Here is a 12,884-nt window from a genome sequence, read left to right as displayed (position 1 = left end):
AATTAATTTAAATAATAAAAATATAATTATAATTAATTTAAAAAATGAATGACATTTTTGACAAAGCTAATGTCTTTTCCTACTCACATTTATATATAGTATAGATTGTATAAATCTATACTTATTCACACTTTAGTCTCAACAAACATAAATTTGAGTGGTTTCTATAATTTTAAAATCTATTAATTTTTTATTAAGATTTAATATTTTATTAATTTAATTTTCTATTAGCAAAAAAAAACCAAAATTAAATATCAAAATCGCCCATACTAATGTCTTTCCTCCTCTTTCATTCCTGTCCCATTTATTTTTTTTTTCAATATAATTAATTTAGTTAAAAATAGTAAAAAAAATATTTTATTATTTGAAAAAAAAATTATTTATATTTTTTAAAATATAAGTATTTATTTTTTAATATTATTAAAGATAAATTTTATATTTTTAAAAATTTTATTTATTTACAAAAATAAGGAAAAAAGAGAATGCATTTAAAAATAAATCAAAATTGGAAATTTAATTTTTTAATTTAAAAAAAAATTAAAAATAAAAAAGGATAATTGAATGCGTAGGAAGACAAATGGAAGATGGATAAAGAGATTTTTTATTTTTCAAAAATAAAATAAAAAAATATTTATTTTTTTATTAAAAATTATTTTTTAATTTATTTATTTTAATAAAATTAATTATTTTATATTTTTATTTTAAAAAATATATTAATTAATTATGCATTTTTTTTATTTATTATTGAATTCCTCTTATCATTTAATTTAAAAAATATAATTATATGGTCAAATTTTTTTTAAACATTAATTTATTTACTCTCATAATGATAAATTTTTTCTCATTTAAATATATTAATTAAAAAAAACTTAATTTAAATTGAATAAAAGAAATTAATTAATAAATGAAAAAAATATAAAAATAATTAATATATTTTTAAAAATGAAAGATTAAATATTTAATTTTATTAAAATAAAGATATTAAATAATAATTTCTTAAAAAAATTTTAAGAAGTTAATATTTTTTATAATTTTTAATTATTAAAAAATAAATTAATTTTTATTTATTTAAAGTATGAAATTATTTTTAAATTTAAAAAAAAAAAAAAAAAAAAAAAAAAAAAAAAACACTTCTTCAGCTGACAAAAATGGCTATCATGTTTCTTTGTGAGTGGTTCAAAACATGGCATTATCCAACAGCACAGTCGCCTCCTCTGCTCCGCTGGCAATCCCTTCCCTCCCAAATTCAAAGGTAAAGCTGAATTATCAATTACTCTGTTTTTCAATCTTCCTTTATACACTCAATTGCTTCTTTTTTTCTTTTAAAGAATATTGAAAGAATTGATTCACTACTCGGACCTTCAAGAGCTCCCAAATTCATCGCTCGCTCTATTTCAAGAAATGGCTCTTCCTTTCTTCAATCTGATTTGCCATTTCCCCGTGATTATGATGAGCTTCTTCAACAAGTAAAGCTTTTACATTCCATATGTTTTCTTCTTTGCACTCGTTCTTATTAATTTTTTCAAGTACATAATATGTCATTTCGTCTGCAATTGTTGTTGAAAAATTAAAATGTTAGGCTTTTCATGAGGCTGTGCTTTAATATTTACTGCTTACAAACTCTAAAATTCAATGGGTACAGGATTGCTGTTGAAACTAAGCTTAGAAAATTATTTTAAAATTGTAAGTGGGTATTATAAATTATTAAATATGTTAGTTATAGGGTATTTAAAATTATTTTTAAAATAAATTTGATATGTTTTTGTCATTATTATTAAATATGCTAGTTATAGTGTATTCAAAATAGTTTTCAAAACACCAAGTGATTGGTTATCTCCAGCGGACTTTACTGCAAGGTCGAGGGTTTGAATCCTGGAGCCCTCGCTTTACCTGAATACCACTCTCGGCCGAGCGTGGGAATACTTTTGTACTTAAATCAAAAAAATTGTTTTCAAAATAATTTTGATATGTTTTAGTCATAATAACTAAACCGATATTTCAAGTTCTTTGAAAAATACTTTCTTTTTTTTTTACTTCCTATCCCAATTCCAAATGCAACATATGTATGTTTGCAGGAAATTCTTGCATGAACCCAGTTCACCATGTAGAATATGGATTAACTGCTTACAGAATGTCGCTTATTAAACCTTCCATAACAGTTTTCTATTTCCCTGAATTTTGTGCTTATTACAGTTGAAAAACTGTTTATTTTCAGCTTTGTTACTGTTAACAGGCCAAAAAAGCAACTGAATTGGCTTTGGTGGATGGCAAAAAGTTAATGGTTAGTACTCTCCAATTTAAATATTGAGAATTAGATTTTAATGTGCAGAACTTTAGGATTACTAACAAGTCTCTGACTGAAAAATGTCTATTACAGGAGATTGAATTCCCAACATCTGGACTTGAATCTGTTCCAGGTTCTCTTCACTTGCCTTTTGATAATCTTTATATATGTTTATTGAACAGATTTATGAATGGAGAAAGAAACTGGTAGAAGAAGAGATATTGTTCTCCATTATATTAGAATCCCAGTCGCTAAAGGACTGCTATATACACGTGAAGAGAACAAAAATTAACTACCTGAGAGCTAAGCATAACCAATTAACTTGCAGTTCTCCTAACTTTCTGACAATTGAAGCTGCAGCTGATCAAATACTGAGCTCAGCTGCCAAGCAACTAAAACTACTTCTAACTAATAACTTATAATATTTTTGCAACTATGATACAAATTATTATTGTATCTTAACTGGAAATTTGGAAATGAGAGGGAAGAGAAAACTTTTGAAAGGAAGAGGGAGAAAAGAGTACTTAAGAATGAATAAGTAACTGAAACCTTTTATTCTTGACTAATATTCTCAGTTATACCAACAGCTACTATAGGCTACAGTTCTTGCTTACATCAGCTATTTAACGGCTAAAAATTATGACAATATAACCGTCACATTTCTTCCATATATCATATTGCTTCTTATCAGGTGATGCTGAAGGGGGCATAGAAATGACTGCGAGCATGCAGCTGATTCGTGAATTTTGTGACTGCTTCGTAAGTCCTGAGAAAGCTACAAGAACCAGAATAGTAAGTACTTAATTGTTATTTGGTTTTATTCTGGTTATTGTTTGATTTATAAGAATAAGATTTCTATGTTGCTTAGAGGGAGGGTTTGTTATGGATCCTTTCTTACAAATAAATGACAAACATAACATAGAGATTTCACATAGCCTAATTTTGCTGCTTTTCACAATGCAAAAATCTAGGACTGTTCCAAAGTGCTTATATTTTACATTTTAACAAAACAAAAGAGGAATGAAGTAAAGACCTATGGTTGGTAGAAGGATTTCAAAGCTTTACGGGAACAGATTGATGCTATGTTGTTTAGATACAGTGGCTGGAAGTTGAGTGGAACTGTAAGATGAAACTGAGGCATGACTTGTTGGCTAGACTGCTGGAAGTTTTGAAGAAAAGATGGAAACCATATATTTCACACCTAGAATTACTCAGGCTACATGAGCATCACCTACTTACAAAAGGTTAAGGATGCATGATGTAGAACCAGGAAGAACAGAAAGCAATGAGAAACCAATTCTCAAAATTAATAGGAAACAAATTCTCAACTTTTATTTCTCTGAGCAATAGTCAATAATCATAAAAGTCTGTAAATAAAATAGAGAAACTAAGCCCTATGTATAGAGTTCTGAAATCCCAATTGCATTAGGATTTTAGAAAGATTAGCACTACCTTGTAGAAAATTTTCTTACTTTTCAGAAATATTTTGAAGAAAATAGATAGTTGTTAAATAACATGCTTACGTGTTCAAATAGGTTTTCCAAATTAAGATACTCTTTGGAAAGCTGTTTAGTAGTAGATTTCTTTTGTGAAACAGCCAGTTCATGAAAAGTTCTTTACTTTCCTTTGAATCTATTAATTACGTGTATTGATGGACATCAAAGTACCAAATTTTCTGTAGGTATGATCTATGAATATGAATGGCTTTTTTTCCTAGTACATCTGTCTGCACATTGTACTTCTTTCCACATACTTCAGCTCTTCTCTTTTGTTACATAAATATTATAACTACCAATGGTTATAGCTTTGCAGTTTTCAGTTCACACGAATCTCAACTGATCTTTTATAACCTGTTTTCAACGAGTCCAATTTTTTCCCATTTTTCTTGTTTCATATTTTAAATTTTATATTGTGAACTACACTTTGTAAAATGGGATTTTACTAATGATATCTTCTTATTTGTGTAATTCAATATTATGTTTTATAATTTTTGTTATCTAAATGATTCCTTTTTTAGATTATTTTGTGAGTATTTTGTTAGAGTCTATTTGGTATTATTGTTGAAACTGCTGTTGAGAAAAACACTCTTTAAAATTTATAAGTTAGAGAGCATTAAAAAATTTGATTTAAAATTAAATTTGATAAGTTTTAGTTGTCAGAACACTAAATTAGTAAAACAACTTTTTTAAATTATTTTTTTTAACAGCATCTAAAATAGTGCTTTTTCCCTAAAAAGCAGTTTTAGCCTTGAAACCTCAATACCAAATAGGCACTTAATTTATTTATATGATGCAAATAAAATAAACTTTTTTCTATTGGCTCCAGTTCAAATAGCTATTTGGATTTTGTGATGTTATGGTTGATTATTTTACAGTTAAATATATAATATATTATAAGCTATCATAAGTTTAGAGGTGCATTTGAGATGGGGTAAATATATCCAGTATAGACTATAGATAAGGCATATGCATCAGTGCAAAAGATTAAGCATGTCCAAGTTGGAGTGATGTGAGTGAGTGAGAGATCCAGAATAACATATGCAAAGTGTTTAGAAAAAATTTAGCACCACCAACCCTTTCTACAGTTGTTGTCCTAAATTGAACATAGTGGGGGAATATTTCAATGTAGTGTCTTCAACTAGATTAGGATTAGAGTTTTGTTGAGTTGAGTAAAAGAGCAGCACAACTTATAAAGGATGTGCCTAGTACACAAAGCTTGCCACTTTGGAAGTGCTGGAAGAGGGATGAGCAACCTTTCCATTGCAACAAGGCTTGTGCTCACAATAATGAAATACAGCACCTAATGTTACAAATTGGTGAAACTAAATTATTAATAGTGCCTTAAAAAGTTTGAGTATCTATGGAGTATTCAATATTTATGAGATTTTATACTATGTTTATCCTCTCCTTTTATGTGTGTGGGTGCTTGTTAACTGGATGAAGGAAAATAAAGATGCCTTACCATGGCCCACACACGGCAAGAATTGTTGCAGTGATGAGTAAACTAGTCTTTTGCTTCCTAACATTGATACACTTTTACCACAAATGGAATACCTAGGTTAAAGATTTTTCAAGATGTATTTCACAGTAAATACATCCTATGCTTGTAGATTTGTAATCATGTTTGCTTATCTTTATTGTGCAAAGCTATAAATTGAGTTTAAACATAAAGAATAAATGTTCAAGTATTTGTTGATGCTATTATTAGAGTGCGATAGCAGCCGTGGATCTCAACTAGCTTCGGTCAGTTCATGACGTTTTGCGATAGCTGTAATCTGAGTTCAGATTATTATGGGTAGCAGTTATATTTTTTTTTCCCACAATTCACAGTCTGGTTATGTAATTCCAACATGGATGTTTGCCAGGGGTGGTCAAATGCTCTATAAAATCTAGTTATCTGTGAGGTTTTATTGTGTAAAGTTTCACTTACTCTATGAAAGCTCACACTCCATGAAAGCTCACCTGCATTATTGTCATCTGTCTGGGATGCTGCTTTCTTTTCTTCTGTTTCTGAGTTCAACTCATGGAAATCTTGTTCATCCATCTTTTGTGGGATTTTTGTTTCCCATTCCAAAGGGTTTAATTATGAACCTGTTCATCAATTTGCTCCAGTTTTTCCCAGAGGCAAATGAAGTTAAATTTGCAAGAAAATCAGCCTTTGAAGGATCTTCCCTTAAGTTGGACTATTTGACAAAGCCATCATTTTTTGAGGATTTTGGTTTTGTTGAGAAAGTCAAAATGACAGATCGTGTGAAGCCGGAAGACGAATTGTTCCTGGTCGCCTATCCTTATTTTAATGTTAATGGTAGCCTCAAACTTATCATCTTGAGGACTTAAACTCCATTGGATTCATACTTTTGCTATTCATTTGTAATTCAGAAATGCTTGTGGTGGAAGAGCTTTATAGAGAATTTGTTGCAAACACAACACGAAAACTAATTATATTCAATGGAGAACTTGATCGTATAAGATCTGGCTGTATCCTTCAGCAATATTAATTTGTTGATTTAAACAATTTAACTTCTAGTTTGGATTTTTGGATTTTCAATGCCATGCTATTTGTTCCACTATTTGCTGTGGTCTTTCATCCCTCTTCATATAAAGAAGCATAGTATTAAATGTAGAATATGAGATTCTTTTATGCCTCTTTTTTTTTTTTTTTCAATTTTTACTAATTATTTCTCTATTTAATTTAACTTTATATTCCTTTTGTAAGGAATTCTGCTCATGATTGTTCAATGAGAATTTACCAAGAATACAAGAAAATAGAATAATAGATGAAGAATCTTGTATGAGTTTTTCATTGCAGCTTTCACAATATGGATTTGTATTTCATTTTTTTTTTTTTGTTTTTTCCCAAAAAAAGATTTCTATTGGGACAAGTCAAGTTTTATGTTTACTTAGACTAAAGTTTTCCTTGAAGGAATTAAGATTATCCATCCTTTTTCTATCCTAAGCTGGCCTCTCTTTCCAAGACCCTTTTCCCAATGATGGAGACTGTGTATTACATTCACAATTTTAAAGGACGCAATGGAGGAACTCTTTTCAGGTATGCTGGCTAATTGCTAAGTGAAATTCTGCAGTTGTAGCTAAAGTAGATTTTTTTTTTTTTTTTTATAATGCCTAATTACACCAAAATTCCAAACCTTTGCATGAATTTGGGATTTAATCCAAACCTTTTAACTTTTGCAAGTTAGACCAAATTGACAAAGTTGGTTCAATTTTATCCAACTGACCAAATTGGTCAAACTTGAAATTAAAAAAGAAAAGAAATTAATATGTTATAATTAAAAGATTTTTTTTCTTTTTATATTCTTTTTTCTTTTCTTTTCTTTTCTCTCTCCCCTTTCTCTTTTCTATTCAATTTTCCTTTTTCTTTAATCGTGAAAATCATGTTTTTAATTTTTTAATGGATAAAATATTATTTTAGTTTCAATTTTGACCAATGTAGTGAGTTTGTTAAAAAAAATTGCAACCAATTTCAAAAATCGGCCCTATATTGCCAAAATTAGAAGATTTGGATTATATAGCAAATTGATGCAAAGATTTGGCTTTTTGGTGTAATTAGGCCTTTTTTAAATCTCTCTTAACATTTAATATTGCCTTCAACAAATGGCTGTTTGTTCTAATGGAAGAGTCAATATGTTCATTTTTAATTTCCATATTAAAATCTCTTTTTTTTTCCTTGCTTTTACCTTGGGATTCAGGTGTTATCCAGGTCCATGGAAAGTCCTAAGAAAAGTAAAGAACACCCACATTTGTTTGCATCAGCAGGAAGTTATGCCATCACTTAAGGAAGTTGCCTTGGATATTCTCCCATCAGCTTGAGAATTTGGTACTTAACAGATCTGTAAATATATCTCATTTGTTATACTATGGTTTAATGATATCCATTGTTTTTAGTATTTTTAACCCATCTTTATTTAAGATTTTATCTCAAGAATATAAATATATGATATTGTTATGATATATAGTATAGGAAAAATTACTATTTAATTCTTATATTTTAACGAAATTAACTACTTAAACCCTCTATTTCTTAGTTAGTGAACTATTTAGTCCCTCCCGTTATTTTTAAACCAAAATTTTTTTCCCAACTCAACTTTTCATTCTTTGTAATTTGAATAATACAATCCTTGTCTAAAACTATTCTCTCTCCTTTGACTAACTTGAATAATAGAAAAGTTAACGAGAGTGATTAAAAAGTTTACGGACTAAAAATAGAAGGACTAAATAGTGTCTTTTTTAAAATTGAGAGAAAAAGTAATTAGCTTTGTTAAAATGTAGGGACTAGATAGTAATTTTCCCTATAACATATTCATTTATTTCTGTTAAACGTGGATTTCATCAGCTTCTCCAAGAAATGAACGTCCTCAGAATTGGAAAGGTATGATTGTAGAACAGTATCTTTGATCATATTGGATTGGGGCCTTGGCATAATTCTGAGTGTCATTTTCCCAGGTCTATGATCTCATACGGTGAAGCAATCCATTGGCATCTTAAAAGTATGAATGGTAAATTCTAAATTTAAAATCCTGTTGGATCACTTTAGGCTTTACCATTCAAACATGTTGCTTAATGTGTAGAGTACAATAGTCTGGAATAAGCTTTAAGGCACATTAAGATTTAGGGGGAATTTTGCTTTATGGCATTTTCTCTCTGGTGGTTGCTTTTGTTACTGAAATCATGCAGTTATCTTTGCAGAATATTACAAACAAACCAGGTTATTTCTTCCTTTGTTGGTGGTAAGATGCTTCTTTTGACGTCATTTACCTGGATTGTGACTGCACTTGTTAGTTTTCCATTGAATTCATGGAAATTGATTCTCCTCAGTGATATTTTGGAACATACTTCATTATATGAGTTATGAGAAGAGTCATGGAAAAGTCTCTAGTGTATGATTGTGTCATAAACTATTAGAAATAATTATTTAGTTCCTTTATTTTAACAAAATATACTACTTGGTTCTTCTGTTTTGAAAAATACGTTAGTTATTGCTTAAATTTTTATTCCATTTACTTTTTAGTCCTTCCGGTCATTTTAAACGTTAGTTTGAATTTCATTTAATGCCTATAATTTGAAAAATACAACTATATAGCCCCTCTATTTTCTAAGTTTTAAAATATTAATCTCATAACAGTAATTTCTCTTTACTTTGAATACATTAACTAACAGAAAACATAACTTAAATCGGACAAAGGGACTAAAGAATAGAAGGAATAAAAATATATAGGCTAAATAATGTAATTTTAAAATAGAAGGGTGAAGTAGTTAATTTCATTAAAATAAATGAATTAAATAGTAATATTTTCTAAAATATTATATCAAGTATTGATAAAATGTTAATGCATGGGTCTGCAATTACTATTCAAAATCCTTTTAAGTTCTACAAGTAGAAAGTTTCTTGTATGCTTTTGAAAGTAAAAACAAATAATTCAATTTTATATCCAGATCTCACCAATTAATTTGTTCTACCTCCTAAGCTGCATCATCATGGCTCCAAGCAAAATTGGCTGAAATCCAAGATATCTTTATGCCATGCCATGGCCTAATTTCTCTTGGTGAATTGAAAAGTTATTGGATGTTGCTAATATGCATTAAGCAAGATTTTAAAATCCAAATGTTATTTTCAGCTAACACTTCCTCATTGTATGCTTTGGATAATAGGATTGATGCCTACCTAGATCTTCAACCCTATGCATAACGTTACAATCCCTTTTTTGAGGAAATGATTTATGCCACACTTTGTTTTAGGATAGCAATGGATATGGTACTAACCAAAATCATTTTATTTATTTCAAATTCAATTAAAATTCATTCTAAATTATTTGAATCTATTTTAAACCTTATTATTATTATTTGAATAAAAACCGACCCGATTTAAGTTTATATATTTTAATTAATAATTTATATTTTAAAAATATTATAATTCTATAAAATATTTAAACTGTATTTATTTAAATATATTTTATTAAAAAAATATTTTATATTTAATTAATTATTTATATAAACAGATTTAAATAATAAGTATTTAATATATAAAACTCAAACTCAACATAAATATTATTTACTAAATCTGAACTCGCCGATTATACACTACCCAAACATATCTTAAAAAGAATCGTTTGAATTAGATATCAAAAAATTCAACCTATTACTATTCCTACTCTATTTAGTAAGGTAAATATAAAACATCCAAGTTGTTAAAAATTCATATATAAAAAAATCTTACCTATATTTGATTTAATATAAATTTAAGATACATATATATTGATCTCATTTATTTTACATGTAAACCTCATATATTCAGTGACAAAAACTTTTGAAAGGTAGATATACCTTTGGGGAGCATTGAGCTATAAGTTGACCGACCTTGGAATGGCAACTAGGTCGGTACATTTTTAAAACATTAATGGGTGTAAACTTCTAAAATTTTTGTATTCTACTTTTACCTTCATTAGCTTTCATTTACATTATAAAACAATTCACAATTAATAAGTTAATCTTCAATTAATAAATTTTAACTCGATAGTACTAAAGTCAAATATTTCTGCCTTTATATGAGAGCAATTATAGGAATCAAATGTCTTCACATACCCATTGAGCATTTATTTATATAAGCACTATGATCATTGTTAAAATCTTTTACCCTTCTTTCGGATTGAGAAAAATAGTGAGAAGAAAAAAGAAAAGAAATTTGATTTTTTTTTTTAATTTTCTTGTTTTAATATTAAATAAATGAGAGAAATGAGGAAAAAATGAGAAGTTATATATCTTAATTCCTTGAATTTAACTAAAAATATTTCTCTTCAAATTGATGGAAAATGAGAGAGAGAGAGAGAAACGGGTATTATTTGTATTAAAATACTTAAATGCCCTAAATTTTCTAAAAACCTCTTTCTTAGCTTGTGAAGGTATAATAATTATTTCTTATCTTTTTTTTTAAGAGAGAAATTATATTTCTCTCTTATTCTAATAATCTATTTAAATAATACGAGACAAATTAAATTTCTATTCTTCTTTTCTCTTCATTCCTCACTTTAATTTCTCTTGATTTTCACTATACAATTAAGCATCCAAATCCAAATAAAGGGTTAATGAAAGATCACCCTTTAGTAGCTTCTTACTTATAGGGTGACTTTTAATTTTAAGAATATGTTTGATAGAAGGTTAAAAAATTAAGAATTAAATGTTATTTCTATAAGTTTTAACCTTTAAATAGAATAATTATTAATTTACCCTTTCTAAAATTATCATTTAATATCTTAAAATGACATAAATATTAATAAAATAAAAAATTAATTTAACTTCTTTAAATATCTAAATAATATAATACATGATTACAAGTTACAATACAAAGATAATAATTACACCTCCCCTAATTGTAATACCCTAAATTTTTAAATAATTATTTTATATATAAATTATAATATTTTATTTTATTAAATATTATGAAAATTAAATTGAAATTTTCTAGATTTTTAAAATCAGATTTGATTTTCTTGAGACAATAAATTTCATCGATTTTTAAAAATTAATTTAAAGACCATGTGGTAAAATTAAAAATATATTTGAACTGCACAAATTTCTCTGAGTTTTTGGTAATTTTTTTGAAATTTTTAAACCTCATTTTGGGTCCCAGAGCAGAGTAAAAATTTGATTTTGAGTATCCTAGATCGAACTAGCAGAATTGAATCGGATTTAATCGGACCGATTGAATCAAATTGGTCCACTTCTTCTTTTTCTTCCCCTCCCTTGCGCGTTTCAGCTGCCCCTCTTCTCCTCTCATTTTCTCTCTCCTCTCCCCTCCCCACCGTCGGCCACCACCTCCCCTCCCTTCCCAGTCGCCGATGCCTCACCTAGAAGCCTTCCCGCCACTGGCCGCTGCCTGGATCACCGAAAAAACATGCCTAAACCTCCCTTCAAGCTCAGCACGATGCTTCATCTTTCTGACCAAAATTCGGCCATCAATTGAACCGAGTCCAGTTCTAATCACCTTCTACACTTTGAGAGCTTTCCAAAGACACCAAGAACACGAATTTTCGTTGAGCGGTTTGTCCAAATTGAGCTCGGAAAGTTTTAGCCCATTTCAAAATTTGGGCTAAATTTCTTCCAAACCAGGAATTCCAGGGAGATTCTGAGAGTACCAGCATGCTCTACTAGACGAGAGCTTCACAGTGATATAAATTTCAAAATTTTCAAACATCAAAAATTTGATGGGTCTCACAAACTTCGCAGTATCTTTTCGTGCCTTTAATGACCTTATTTAATTAAATAAAAAATATATTTTAACTCCTGGTATTGTGGGCTTCGCATAGGTACTTTAGTTTTGCGAAAATTTCACCAGCGCATAGATATGCATTTTTGAACTGGATAGGAGGGCTACCGGAATTATCTCGGAAGTAGGCCAATATTACAGTCCTCGCCACCATTTTCAGACGCTCCAGACATATTCGAAAGATAAAAATTGGCATAGGTAAATCCGAACTCTAAATTTTCTTATTTACCTAGTACCAGGTATAGAATAAAAATTTACAAAATATTCATGGGTGGCTAGAAAATTATAACTCCTTTTGCAATAGCCTTATAGAATTGTTAATAATAACGGGGCAAAATTTTAGAATTTTTAGAGCTAATTTGAATGATTTTTGTAAAATGTTAGTTTTAAGGACTATAACTAAATTTTCTGAAAATGTGAGCTTTGCCTGGTTTGAAGGGCCCAGAAGGGGCCATGTGATGTTGTTGAGATATGGGTTTGAGACTTGTGATTTGAGAAGTGTGATTTGAACTACTTTCCAAGTTGGGTAGGTCCTAGATACATAGGAAAAATTCTGTCGAATTTTCGACATAAATTAGGACATCTTTTGTCTCTTTAAAGTCTTGTTTTAAAGTTAGTACTGATAAATTTATAATATAATTGTCTATGTGATCAGAGCTAGCCATTCTCCTCCACTCAGCCACCGCAGTAGCTTCTGATTAATCTGTGAGTAGATATTAATTTTATTTACAATTTCAATAGTATTATATATTCAAGGTATGACCATGCATTCACTTATATATATATATATATATATATATATATATATATATATATATATATA

The 12,884-nt window shown here is 28.6% G+C and overlaps 1 protein-coding gene across 9 annotated transcripts; it reads left to right on the top strand.

The window, feature by feature from the left end:
• The first annotated feature begins 1,143 nt into the window (after nt 1-1,143).
• LOC110640214 (protein LPA3) lies at nt 1,144-8,801 on the top strand. Of its 9 annotated transcripts, none has more exons than XR_009146062.1 (12): nt 1,166-1,252; nt 1,329-1,466; nt 2,234-2,281; nt 2,378-2,417; nt 2,976-3,076; nt 5,896-6,088; nt 6,163-6,261; nt 6,715-6,832; nt 7,491-7,618; nt 8,135-8,170; nt 8,245-8,288; nt 8,488-8,801. XR_009146062.1 is itself a non-coding variant. In XM_058140824.1 (11 exons), the coding sequence occupies exons 1-9, from the start codon at nt 1,184-1,186 to the stop codon at nt 7,609-7,611; spliced, it is 927 nt and encodes a 308-aa protein (XP_057996807.1). In that variant the 5' UTR covers nt 1,166-1,183; the 3' UTR covers nt 7,612-7,618; nt 8,135-8,170; nt 8,245-8,801. The 9 variants fall into 9 exon arrangements, 2 of the variants coding, with proteins under 2 accessions (XP_057996807.1, XP_021647135.2); XR_009146061.1 differs by having other exon boundaries at nt 8,245-8,297; XR_009146066.1 differs by lacking the exon at nt 8,135-8,170.
• Nucleotides 8,802-12,884: the final 4,083 nt, after the last annotated feature.

The sequence above is a fragment of the Hevea brasiliensis genome, chromosome 18 (genome assembly GCF_030052815.1).
Source record: "Hevea brasiliensis isolate MT/VB/25A 57/8 chromosome 18, ASM3005281v1, whole genome shotgun sequence".
NCBI lineage: Eukaryota > Viridiplantae > Streptophyta > Magnoliopsida > Malpighiales > Euphorbiaceae > Hevea > Hevea brasiliensis.
The sequence above is the reverse complement of the archived record's forward strand: the minus strand, read 5'-3'. Positions and strand labels throughout refer to the sequence as shown.

Excerpts from the sequence above, each read along its gene's own strand:
- LOC110640214 (XM_058140824.1), top strand. The coding sequence starts at position 1,184 with ATGGCATTATCCAACAGCACAGTCGCCTCCTCTGCTCCGCTGGCAATC. Across the intron at positions 1,253-1,328 it reads CTTCCCTCCCAAATTCAAAG|AATATTGAAAGAATTGATTC; the intron begins GTAAAGCTGAAT and ends TTTCTTTTAAAG. Across the intron at positions 6,262-6,714 it reads TGATCGTATAAGATCTGGCT|ATTATCCATCCTTTTTCTAT; the intron begins GTATCCTTCAGC and ends GAAGGAATTAAG.